The following is a 12,137-nucleotide window of genomic DNA, read 5'->3' on the forward strand; positions in this document are numbered from 1 at the left end:
GTTGGTACAATCACATTTTTATTTCTTGCAAGTTTCCCATTGCCTGTTCAGTTCTCTAGGGTCACCCTGAAATGTCAGTACCGGGAAGCTCCCCTTTTCCTGCCAAATTTCCCTTTTCGGAGTGTCTCCCATCCATCAACCAGACAAAACTTGCACGTCTTCGACTTCCTATTAAAACTGGGGATTTAAGGAAATCTCACGCCCAAACCCTCCCTCAGGGTTTCGCCGTCACCCAGGCAACCGGACCAGGAAGGGGCGGGCTTCCCCATCCTTTCTTCCGCCGGCGGCCGGCGCCTGCCTCATTTAATGCGGGGGCGTTGGCTGCGCAATCTTCCCGCGTCCCTCAGCTCCGGGATGGACCCGGAGCTGGAGCCGGATCCCGGACAGACAGCCACGTCAACCTAAACCTACACCACCCTCCCCACCGCGCCGCTGCGGCGGGTCTCCGGCCGCGTCCTCCACGCCTTTCCCACAATGCCCCGCAGTAGGCTCCGCCCAGGCTCGCCGTGGAGAGCGGCGCGCGAGGAACGAGGAGCGGACCGGAGCTGTCCGCGCGCTCTCGCTGCCGGTGCGGGGCGTGCTCCCCCATCCCGAGCTCGGCGGCCTGGCGGTCGGAGAGTGCGTGCTTTCCTTCTCCGCGCACAGTTTGGGTTCGACTGGACAGGGTCCGCCGGGGATTGAGGATGGGGGAGTAGCCGCTGGAGGCTTCACAGAGGTGGGCATGGGCCGGGGGCTGGGGCTGTCCCGGAGCCGGCGGCGGCCTGGGCCCTCCCGGGAGGGAGGGTCGGCGTGCTTGTGCTCCTGACCCCCCCCCCCTTCTTAGCTCGGACGACTGGCGTGCGGTGTTCTTGTCCAGCTCTTCCTCCCATCTACCCGCTCCGCCCTCTGTCTGTGGGTTCCCGGCTTTCTGCTCCCATTTCTCACTTTAGCTTCAGTCAACTCGGGTTCCCCGTCTCTTGATCAGACCTGACACTTGGGACACGCGCAAGACAGTCCTGTTTCCCCCTCTCCACTTTCTCCCCCATTTCACTCCGGGGAGATGTCTGCGGGAGGCTTTCGCTTTTCGAGAAACGCTTTTAGCGTTTACCTGCAGCTTCCACCTGTACCAGAGCTCCAGCTTGGGCAGTTCAACCACACCCACGCTGACAGAACAACCCCTAGGGGAGGAACACCTCATCCCAAAGTGATGTTTGAGATGTTCTCTTTTTCTGAAGGTTGTTTTCAGCCTGGGTGTTTTTTCTTCATCAGTATATTTCCCAAAGGTATAGTTTTGGGGCATGAAAAGGTGGGATTAGAAACGAGACGAAGACCATTCACAGGTAAGGAGGAATTTTTAAAACGAGGCATTTGGGATTAAAGGAAGAAAGGTAGAACTGGCTGAGGATGCTCGGAAAGTAAAGTTTTTCAAAGCATTTTGAAATCTTGGGTACTAAAGTGTACTAGTTTGTGATATGATGAAATAATGATTCTTTTTATCCTTCAGAAGTGAACTTGTCTAAATAACTGATTCTCCTTTTCCTATTGTTTCTATTTTTATTCATATTGAACGTGAACTTTGTGGTATAAATACATTAACTATTATTCTATTTTTGTAAAATAGCCTCTACTCAAATTTAGTATAAGCACCTTAGAAAACTCGGGAAAGATGGCCTGCCATCTAAGTTATGTATTGTAACAGGGTAATTAACTGATGTATTTTAAAAGGTTATGTGAAAAGTAGAGACCCTGTGGAAAAACACTGTGCTTCCTCCCAGTCCCCTGAAAAGATATTTCCTACAAATGAGATCTAATAAAAAGAAAACCACACAGCTTTAAGGAGTGTAAAAATAGCTGAAAAAGAAAAAGGTATTACAAAAGGACAACACCTATGCTAGGTAGAAAAAAGAAAATACATCCTTTTCTTGCCCTTGTGTTCGGATGCTGATCAGAGGTTTTTCCCCATTGTATAAATTACTCTTTGTGTGTGTGTGCAGGCAATTGAGTGTTCTAGCTAGTTACCACTAGTCAATACCTTTATCTGCTGTCTTGAGATTTACACAAAATTGGCCACCAAAATATGGAAGCTGTGAGGAAAGGCCATGAAGAATAGATCTTGCAGATTGGCCATTTGATGGACATTTCATGGCTTGACCGTGCTATTTGAAATAATTTATGTTATTGCTGTTTCATTTGAAATGTGTTTTAACTGCCTGGTTTTCTCTGTTTAGATTAACATTTTTGGAGACAATCCGTTGATACTTGATTCACCCTTGAAGTTATGCGGACAGAAGTTCTCAAATTTGCGTATTACATCAGCTGGACCCAGCAGTCTGTCTTAATGTTCACTTAAACCAGAGCTTGTATAAGAATGAGAATGGGAGTCTGGTTAAATAAGGATGATTATATCAGAGACTTAAAAAGAATCAGTCTCTTTCTTCTCATAGTGTATATGGCTGTTTTAGTGGGCACAGATCAGGATTTTTACAGTTTACTTGGAGTATCCAAAACTGCAAGCAGTAGAGAAATAAGACAAGCTTTTAAGAAATTAGCATTGAAGTTACATCCTGATAAAAACCCAGTAAGTAAAGTTTTGCTTTTGAAAATATCTGATTATTGTAGTACATTTTGATATTTAAAATATTTTGAAGAAGAGTTTAAAGTGATGAGGAATAGTCACATGCCAAAAGTGACAATTCAGTTAAAAACAGAAGAAGAAAAATATTCTCGTCAGGAATGGTGGGAAGGAATGCCATACCAAATAGGCAGTTCCCTATTAATTTGAAAACTATTTTCAGCACATATATTAAAGATAATAATTCTCAAATTATGTCTGTAAAGGAGTTTTTAGTGTAGACTAGGTTATGATCAACTGTTTTAGAGAAGAAAATAATTTTCAGAACTCAGTGTCTTGCCAAAAATGACAATAATAACTGATAATTATGTGCTTTAACTTCCCTTTTTTTTTCACACATAAGACCACAGACCAGTTAGAAAGTTTTATATATTAAAACTTGAGAGTATTCAGATGTACTTCCATTTATAAATATTTGTGTATCCAATAATGTGATCTTTAAAATTACTTTTAATTTTTATGGTCTGTTTGTAATTTGTGTAATGAATTCAATAATAGCTTTCATCATTATTAAGAATCAAATGATTAAGTTTTTTTTTTCAAGGTAGAATTTTTTTTAAAAGGATTTTATTTCTGAAACAAAGCTGAGCAATAGAAACAGTATTTCTTTAGAACTCTTTATTAATTATCTTTGTGATCTATATTTAGGATTTTCACTTTTTTCAGTTTTTCTTTTAAATTTTCAGAATATGAAAGATGGTAGACCTACATTCGTATATTATTTAAATGAAAGCATCCTTCAAAAACCAAAATATAATAAAAGAGAAACTGCCAATCCAGTTTGAATTATTGCTTATATTAGTTCTTATGTAATTATCTGAGGGATTGGAGCACATACTTTTTTAAGTTAATATGTTGATCTGCCTCAGAAAAATATTCTACAATCTATGATTGTTTCAAAAATAATATTTTAAAAATTAAGGATTTCAGTCTTGTTTTTATTCAGTTGCATTTGTAATTAGAAAATATTTCTTGATTTTATCCCGTGATTACTCATATCGCTTTATACTAACCCCCACCATGTTGGTATATAGTATTCGAGAAATCTTTGTTTTAATTAATCTACACATAGGTTCTGAAAGGACTTGGATTATGTATCTTAAATAACTGTCATTTGTAATATTTTTTAACAGAATAACCCAAATGCACATGGTGATTTTTTAAAAATAAATAGAGCATATGAAGTACTTAAAGATGAAGATCTTCGGAAGAAGTATGACAAATATGGAGAAAAAGGACTTGAAGATAATCAAGGAGGCCAGTATGAAAGCTGGAACTATTATCGTTATGATTTTGGTAAGGTCATATATTGTGAATTTTATTATCTGATTTTAAAAAGAAGTTAATTTTGTTTCACCACTTAGCTTGTGAATTTAATATGTATCATCTTGATTTGCTTTTTTGAATTTACTCTGGGAGTGGAATTCTAAAGGCAGGTAACTTGGTATGCGGAGGTTATCTGTACAGATATGAAAGTGTATTGGCCAAAAATTCCTACTTAAAAAAAAGTGTGTGTGTATATACATTTACATATGTTTGTATTAAAATTAATTTCTAGAACATCGTGTTTTCCAAAAAGGGTAAATCGTCTTTTAAATTTAATAGTGGTTACTTCAGTAGAAATGCCATCCTTCTCCTGTGTAACAAAAAATAAGGTAAGAACAGAGGGAGGAAACAAAGGAACCAAGGGAGACAGAAAATAAACACTGATATGAAGGCAGAATAACCAGTATTTCTCAGTCATTAATTAACCTCAAATGCAGTTTAACAACTGAAATATGCTTTTATATTAAACTGACAAAAATATTTTAAATTTGTTTTTAGAAAATGCTTCTTAAGACTGATTTTATTTTCAAAGTCATAGTTTCAAGTATATTTTCTGCAACTCCATAACTGTGTCAGCTGTTAGCAAACTACATTTTACTGACCATTTAAATCTGACTCACCACCTGTTTATATAAAATGTTTTATTGGAATGCAGTCATGCTTAATTGTTTTCATGTTGGCTATACGTTCACATTTTGAAGGCAGAGTTTAGTATTTGTGATTAAAAATCATAGGTCTTCAAAAGCCCCAAATGTTTACTAATGGCCTATATAGAAAAAGGTTGCTGACTCCTGGTTTTATATCCATTGTTAGTACTATTTGGATATTTTATATAGTAATGAGAAATTTTCTCACATTGATTTTAATTATGGTAAGTAAAATTCATATTTACTGCTAAATGTTAGAAAATAGAAATTTTCTGTGGAGATGAAATTATGTAAATATTAGAAACTTCCTCTACCCCCAATAAACTCACACTCTTGACAGGACAGATCAGAAAACTAATGTCTTTTTGTTGTTGTTGTTTTATTTTTGTTTTTAGTAGTTGTAGATGGACAGCAAGCCTTTATTTTATTTGTTTATTTTTATGTGGTGCTGAGGATCAGACCCAGTGCCTCACACATGGGCAATAAGCACTCTGCCACTGAGCTACAGCCCCAGCCTGAGAAAACTAATATTTTTATATCACTTTGCAGATGTATCACCAATAGTATTATTTCCTGTTGGTTTTTCTGTTAGTTTACTACACATTATGCAAGTTTGAGAATTTATATAAAAATTTTATTTTTTCATGGTTAAAACAAAAATGAATATTACGTGGTAATTTACTTTTATGGAGAAGTGTTTATAATTTTTGTATATTTTAAAAATTAGGTATTTATGATGATGATCCTGAAATCATAACATTGGAGAGAAGAGAATTTGGTAAGTTTGTAGACATGATTTTCTAAAACTAGTTCAATCTCAGTATCATCTCTTGGATCTAAATGTGTTCAGAAGTTAGAAACATTTGGGATTTTAGAAAGGTAATAATGGAATATTGTTTATATATTAAACAGTGTTTCCAGAAGAATGTGAGGTAGTATGCCATTAATAAAGACACTAGTATTTCTGTAGCAAAATGCATATGTATGAAAAAATGCGTATATATATATATATATATATATATATATTTATTTATTTATTTATTTATTTATATGTAAATCAAACAAAAGAAATAAAAATAATATGTAGCTCTGTGTCCATTCAGGCCAGATTTGGATGCCAAATTAGCTTGCTGCATATTTGCAAAACAAAAAAAATTTCCATAAATAGAAGAAAGATCAGTAGAATAGAGGGAGGGAGGAAGGGAAGGAACTGGGAAATACTTGGGACTGAATTAAAGCAAATTATATTCCATGCTTTTATAATTGTGTCAAAATGAATCCTAATGTTTTGTATAACTAAAAAGAACCAGAAAGGGGAAAAAAGGAAAAAGAAAAACTTCCAGTGTCTGAGCTTTTTTATTTTAAAATTTTGGATTAGTATATGGTTATTTTAGAATCAGTTTTAATTTGATCTGTGATTTGTGTGAAAATGAATATTAAGAATATAGTTATGCATATTTCATTTCAGAAACTAACAAAAACTGGATTCAATTCTTACATTTTCAGTCTTTATACAATAATAATAGGTTTATTCATTCTTTTGTATTTCAAAGCAGTAAATTGAACCTCAAATTAAATTCTCATTTTATTCTTCTGTATTATAATCAGATTTAATTTAGAAAACTAAAATAGCATACCAGTTGCAAAAAGTATATATTTTATGTTTTTTATGTATTATCATCATAAAAGATGTATTATAGTCACTTGATTTTGTACCATTTATTACTTCTAAGCAAGTATTACCTTTTATTCTAACTTTTTATATCAGTGAATTCAGGCATAAAAAATAACTATACTGTGTTATAAGTTTTGCATGTGAATACAAGTTCTGAGTAAAGAGAAAATATATCTTCCCTACAAAGGAAGTAGGAAAATTTTGAATCGTTTGGATTATTGGTAGGATAAATTAACACCCATGTGATGAACTGGTGGACATAACTTTACAGCATGTTCACTATATAAATCTGTAGCTTTTCCTGTGTGGTTGTTATTGTCACTCGTCTTCTACTATTTTAGTGAGTGTTGTGTGGACCAAGAAAGCAGAAAACATTGGAATTACAGATAGAATAAAAGGAACTGAACAAAACCTGCAAATGAACTAGTTTATGAATCCACCTAGAATGAGACTTTACTGATATTGCACATTAGTTCAAGCTTTTTCAGCTGTGTCACTATGTGGAAAAGGCTGAGAACCACTAACAGTTCACGTAGAACTCCAAATAGTAGTTTTAAATTATTACAGCCACAAAATGTAAGACTAGATTACTAGCTAATATTGACAGTTCAATACATATTTGCCATTATTCCACTTGATATCTAATACTACTCTTCATATTACTAGACTTAGACAAGATAATTCTGAAGTTGTAGTTGAAGAAGCAGAAGATGTCAAACAGATGGTAGAATCAATTTGTACTTATGTAAATATCACACTACCCTCAATTGTATGTCTATTACCAGTTGTTTTCTTTTGCTTTGAGTTGTTTAGTCTTATGTTTTCATAAATATAGAATTATTTTAGTTTTGTTTTCTTCCTCTAGGAAAGATAATGTATTTTCTTCCAGTTAGGATCACCAGCAGTTTCAAATAAAGTAATTCAAAAGCTGTGCTTTGAATTTTGAGAGGACTAGTCACTTTCCAGTTGTTCTTTATATACAGAAACCTTCTTGAGATGTGCCCTGAATGCCCTTTTGTCCTTCTGGCCCAATAAATCAATTGAAATCTCTGCTCATTTCTTCCTTGTCAGCTGCTACATTTTCTCAAAGTGACAAACACTGACTCTGATTTTTACCTTTTTTCATACCATTAGCCCCTGATTCTTCACTGTTTGGTAACTCTCTAATACTTTTAACAAAGGTCTTTTATATTTTGTCCAGTTTTCCAATTTTAGTAGTGGCAGAATTAGTCCAAATTACATAGTTAAATTTTACCAGGAGGGAAAGCCCAAAATGTTCAAGTTTTGTTCAGAAGGAAAAACCTGATTACACTTTCACAGCTTTTAAATATTCTCATCTTTCTCAGTAAATATTCATTTTATCTTTTTATATGGTATAGGACAGTAGTGTTTCAGTCTTTATAATCAAGTTCTGGATGGTATTTGCAAAAGTGGAGAATGTCTCACATGTATACTGGTCATTCTTAGTAGTACCATATAATATAGGCATCCTTTAGAAAATAGTATAAGAAAGAGGATCTCAAAGCACTTCTGCCTTTTGTTGCATTTTTCTGTGTTTAAAGAAACTATTAGTTATAGTTGTCTAATTATTAACAGACACCAGTTTTAATTGGGTAATTCAGAGACCAAAAATTGGATCTTGAAATATACTCAAGTCTTTTAGGTCACTGAGTTATGTAAAAGCATTTCTTTGTGCTCTGAAAATGTAGTATTAAAAAAAATTGTAGCTGGGCACAGTGGAACATACCTCTGATCCCAGGAGGATCATGAGTTCAAACCCAACCTAGACAACATCAAGACTGTCTCAAAAAAGAAAAAAAAAAAATTAATGAAAATACTTTTAATCTTATTAGTCTTAATCATCCAGAACTGGGTAGATGTGTTAGAAGTGTCCATAAAAACAAAGTACCAAAATTACACATTTTCACAGTTATAACTAATAAGGTAATCACTTTTTCTAGTAAAGCTTGCATTCTACTGATATTTTTAATTAAATTAGCATCCATTGGTCATCAGAGCCAACATGGGAATTGTTTTAACCTAGACAGAGTTGTCTGTCACTTTCTAAGCATTGCTAAAAACAGTTGATAAAATTATAAATTATTTTGCCTTTGTACAATTAACTGTTTTTCCATAAATCTATCTTATTGAAACACAGGTGAATATTGACTCATACATATATCAAATTAACTTGAGTTAATCATGCATAGTTAATACAATATGCTTGTTTTGATGTCTCACTATAATTTATGAAAATTTTATTTTAAAATTACAAATAGATTGTGGGGGGGGAGTAAAAAAATAAAATTACCAATAACTGATTTTGATGTAGAATTGTATGAAAACCCTTAACCAAAAGCAAATTGCCCGTGCCTTTGAATGTACATATACACCCTTACAATGTTAAAATTATGAAATGAATTAAGTTTCTTTACCCTCATCAAGTCATTTACAGATTATAACATATATTGTTGATTAGACATGTTCAAATCTATTTTAGCAAATATGTATTTGTCTTGAAATAATAAAAACCTTTATCTAGTACTTCTCGAACAACATGATTTTCCAAGGTAAATGTCTTATCTATGGTAAAGATTAAATTTAATTCTACAATCCTTGCTATATTGTGTAGGTTTCTCATTCTTTGAGAATTTAAAATAGGCATCAGAATTGATTTGACCACATACTTAAACTATGCAATAGATAGTAGGGGAACCTCACTCTGAATCTTTCTCACTGGTTCTCTATTTCTCTTATCCACACAAGCTCTTACATAAGGTTGGCTGTTATTTCCATGTGTCTTTTTTATTTAAGTTTCAGAACCATATTTTTCTTGCAGCTCATGCATGCTTCTTACCAAATATGGGTTTAAGAAAGTTTTTTTTTTAAAGTTATTGTTGGTTTGACATTTGAAATATTTTCATATAAAAAGTTTTTATAGAAAATGATAAAGGTAGTTATGAAAGATTTATGACTGCTTTTTCTGTTAATCTCAAAAGTTTTTAACTAAACAGTAACGTTTAGTAAATTGTTTTATGTACTTTTAGATGCTGCTGTTAATTCTGGAGAAGTGTGGTTTGTAAACTTTTACTCCTCAGGATGTTCACACTGCCATGATTTAGCTCCCACTGTATGTATTTTTTACCTTCTGATTTTTTTTGCATTTTTATTTTTTAATATGTTGGGATTTTTCTATTTGTAATAATTATGACTATTAAATAATTATCAAATACTTTCACATATGTATAGTTTTATTTGATAAAATTTTTTTCCTTTAAGGCTTCATAGCTTGAGATGTTTTAAGGAGAAAAAATGAATAGAGGTATACTTTTTCTGTCATAGTGGAGAGACTTTGCTAGAGAAGTGGATGGATTACTTCGAATTGGAGCTGTGAACTGTGGTGATGATAGAATGCTTTGCCGAATGAAAGGAGTCAACAGTTATCCTAGCCTCCTCATTTTTAGATCCGGAATGGTAAGAGATGATTAGCAATTTTCAAATCTGTTGAACTTTATAACAAGTGAAATGGCTAGCTAAAGTACAGTGTATATATATATATATATGTTTTTAAGTGTTACTTTAGGTGCCACCTAAATAATAATAATGCATACTCATAGTAATATCCATAGAACTCATAGTAGTATTCTTTAGATCTGTCTTGTTGAAATATAGGTGATCATTGACTCCTACACTTTTCACTTTGAGATTATTTTATGAATACTTTTAAATGCCATTACTTTAACTTTGGTGTATGCCAAAATTAAATGTTTTCCAGTTTTAGTTTCTGTCTTAATTTATTCAACATGCATATTGTGGTTTGTTATTCACAGAGTATTTTGTAAATATTAACTTGTTGAATATTAAGCTCCAATCTCCTTTTTCCAAGTTTCCTGTGATAGAACTAAAACTATTAGTATTAATCAGATTCTTTCTGAAGAATCTGTACTATCCATTTTTCTCAGAATATCATTGGAAATGATACTACACTGTTGAGAGATACCTGTTTAAAATAATGTAAAATCAAAGTATTTGATACTCTCATTGTGAGTTTTAAAAAGAAAAGGTAAATATTTCTCTTTTTATAAAATTCAATAGGCTGCAGTGAAATATTATGGAGACAGATCAAAGGAAAGTTTAGTGAGTTTTGCCATGCAGCATATTAGAAGCACAGTGTCGGAATTATCAACAGGTAATTTTAATTTCTTTTTTTTTTTTTTTACAATTTTTTTTATTTATTTATTATTTTTAATTTTTAATTTTAATTTCTTAATGTGCTTGATGTTCAAGGATACTTTTAAATGGGAATTTTAAGTTTTACAATGGCAGTATTAATATTTTGGTCATAATACTGAAATTTTGAAGTATCTTTTCCGTGTTTCTTAAAGAGGAATTGTGTCATTGCTCTGACTTCAACTGAATAGTAAATATTTAACAACCTAGTTATTTTTTTTAAGAGAGAGAGAGAATTTTTTTTAATATTTATTTTTTAGTTTTTGGTGGGCACAACATCTTTTTATTTTATTTTTATGTGGTGCTGAGGATCGAACCCAGCTCCCCGTGCATGCCAGGCAAGCACACTACCGCTTGAGCCACATCCCCAGCCCCAAACCTAGTTATTTTTACAGAAACTTAACAAGGTATGAGAAATGGATCTAAGATGGACATAGGTGACAAGGCAGTTTTTAAAATGCAGCTAAATGTTTAGTAATGTATGTTTTATTGCTTTTATACGCATAGGAAGTAATAAGTTCATGCCTATCCAGATTTAAGTTCAAAAACATTTCTTAGGCTTTTAATTCATCAAGTGATTTTAGGCTTATTTCTCTGAACTATTCTTGAAATGACAGTATTTATGGTTAAAGGGATATTTATTTAATTCTTTGGGTACCACTTATATATCAGAAACTGTTAATTACTAGGGCTGCAGAAATGAAATACATAATTCCTGCTATCAACAACCTCATTATTTTAATGAGGAAAATACTAATGAACAATTAAAATACAGTACAGTAACTCTTATGATAGACATAAGCTTAGAGAGGCATAAAATATGAAATAACCCGGGCTGGGGTTGTGGCTCAGTGACAGAGTGCTTACCTAGCATGTTCAAGGCCCTGGGTTCAATCCTCAGCACCACATAAAAATAAATAAATAAAATAAAGGTATTGTGTCCAACTATAACTAAAAAATAAATACTTAAAAAAAAGATATGAAATAACCTATTTGAGGAAAGGTTAGAAAATATTTCTTGGAAGATGTCATATCCAGTCTCCAATAGAAATGAATAGGAAGTCTTCAGAGAGCACTGTGCATTTGGGAATTGGCAATAGCTTCTGTATCTGACAAAAAGATGTAATGTGTTCAGAGTGGTGTGGGGAGACACAGGAGTTTCGTCTACATATTTAGACAAAACTCAGATTACAAGAGGCCTTTCTTGCCATCTTGAATATTCTTCTTAAGGAAATAATGAATTTAGATTTATGTGATGAAAAATTGGAGAGCCAGTAAAGGATTTTGACAAACTTAGAGGATTTTTAGAAAGATAACTTAATAATACAGTGAATTAGAAGAGGATATGATTAGAAAGACAAATTCATTTGGAAGACTGTTGCAATATTGAGTAATAGGTGATCAGAAATTTGCTTTTATTTTCTTTAAAGGAAATTTTGTTAACTCCATACAAACTGCTTTTGCTGCTGGTATTGGCTGGCTGATCACCTTTTGTTCCAAAGGAGGAGGTAATTTTATTACTTTGTCATCCTAAAATGAAGACTGTAACATTTAAATTTTAGGTGGCAGTTCTAAATATGCTACTGTAATTGCCTTTTCATTAAATAATTGATGATTTGAAACCATGATTTAGACACAAGATTATGAT

At 33.3% G+C, this 12,137-nt stretch overlaps 1 protein-coding gene across 1 annotated transcript in view; it reads left to right on the plus strand.

Moving 5' to 3' along the window:
• The first annotated feature begins 332 nt into the window (after window positions 1-332).
• Dnajc10 (DnaJ heat shock protein family (Hsp40) member C10) overlaps window positions 333-12,137 on the plus strand; it is a 55,041-nt gene continuing 43,236 nt past the window's right edge. Inside the window, exons 1-8 of the mRNA XM_046447446.2 lie at window positions 333-715; window positions 2,208-2,557; window positions 3,745-3,907; window positions 5,312-5,362; window positions 9,307-9,389; window positions 9,602-9,733; window positions 10,355-10,448; window positions 11,920-11,997. Coding sequence (XP_046303402.1) covers window positions 2,348-2,557; window positions 3,745-3,907; window positions 5,312-5,362; window positions 9,307-9,389; window positions 9,602-9,733; window positions 10,355-10,448; window positions 11,920-11,997 — 811 coding nt within the window. The 5' untranslated portion in view covers window positions 333-715; window positions 2,208-2,347. The remainder of the gene's footprint in view (window positions 716-2,207; window positions 2,558-3,744; window positions 3,908-5,311; window positions 5,363-9,306; window positions 9,390-9,601; window positions 9,734-10,354; window positions 10,449-11,919; window positions 11,998-12,137) is intronic.

The sequence above is a fragment of the Marmota monax genome, unplaced genomic scaffold, assembly GCF_021218885.2.
Source record: "Marmota monax isolate L192 unplaced genomic scaffold, Marmota_monax_Labrador192_F-V1.1 WCK01_AAM20220418_F8-fsc00007, whole genome shotgun sequence".
NCBI classification, from domain to species: Eukaryota; Metazoa; Chordata; class Mammalia; order Rodentia; family Sciuridae; genus Marmota; species Marmota monax.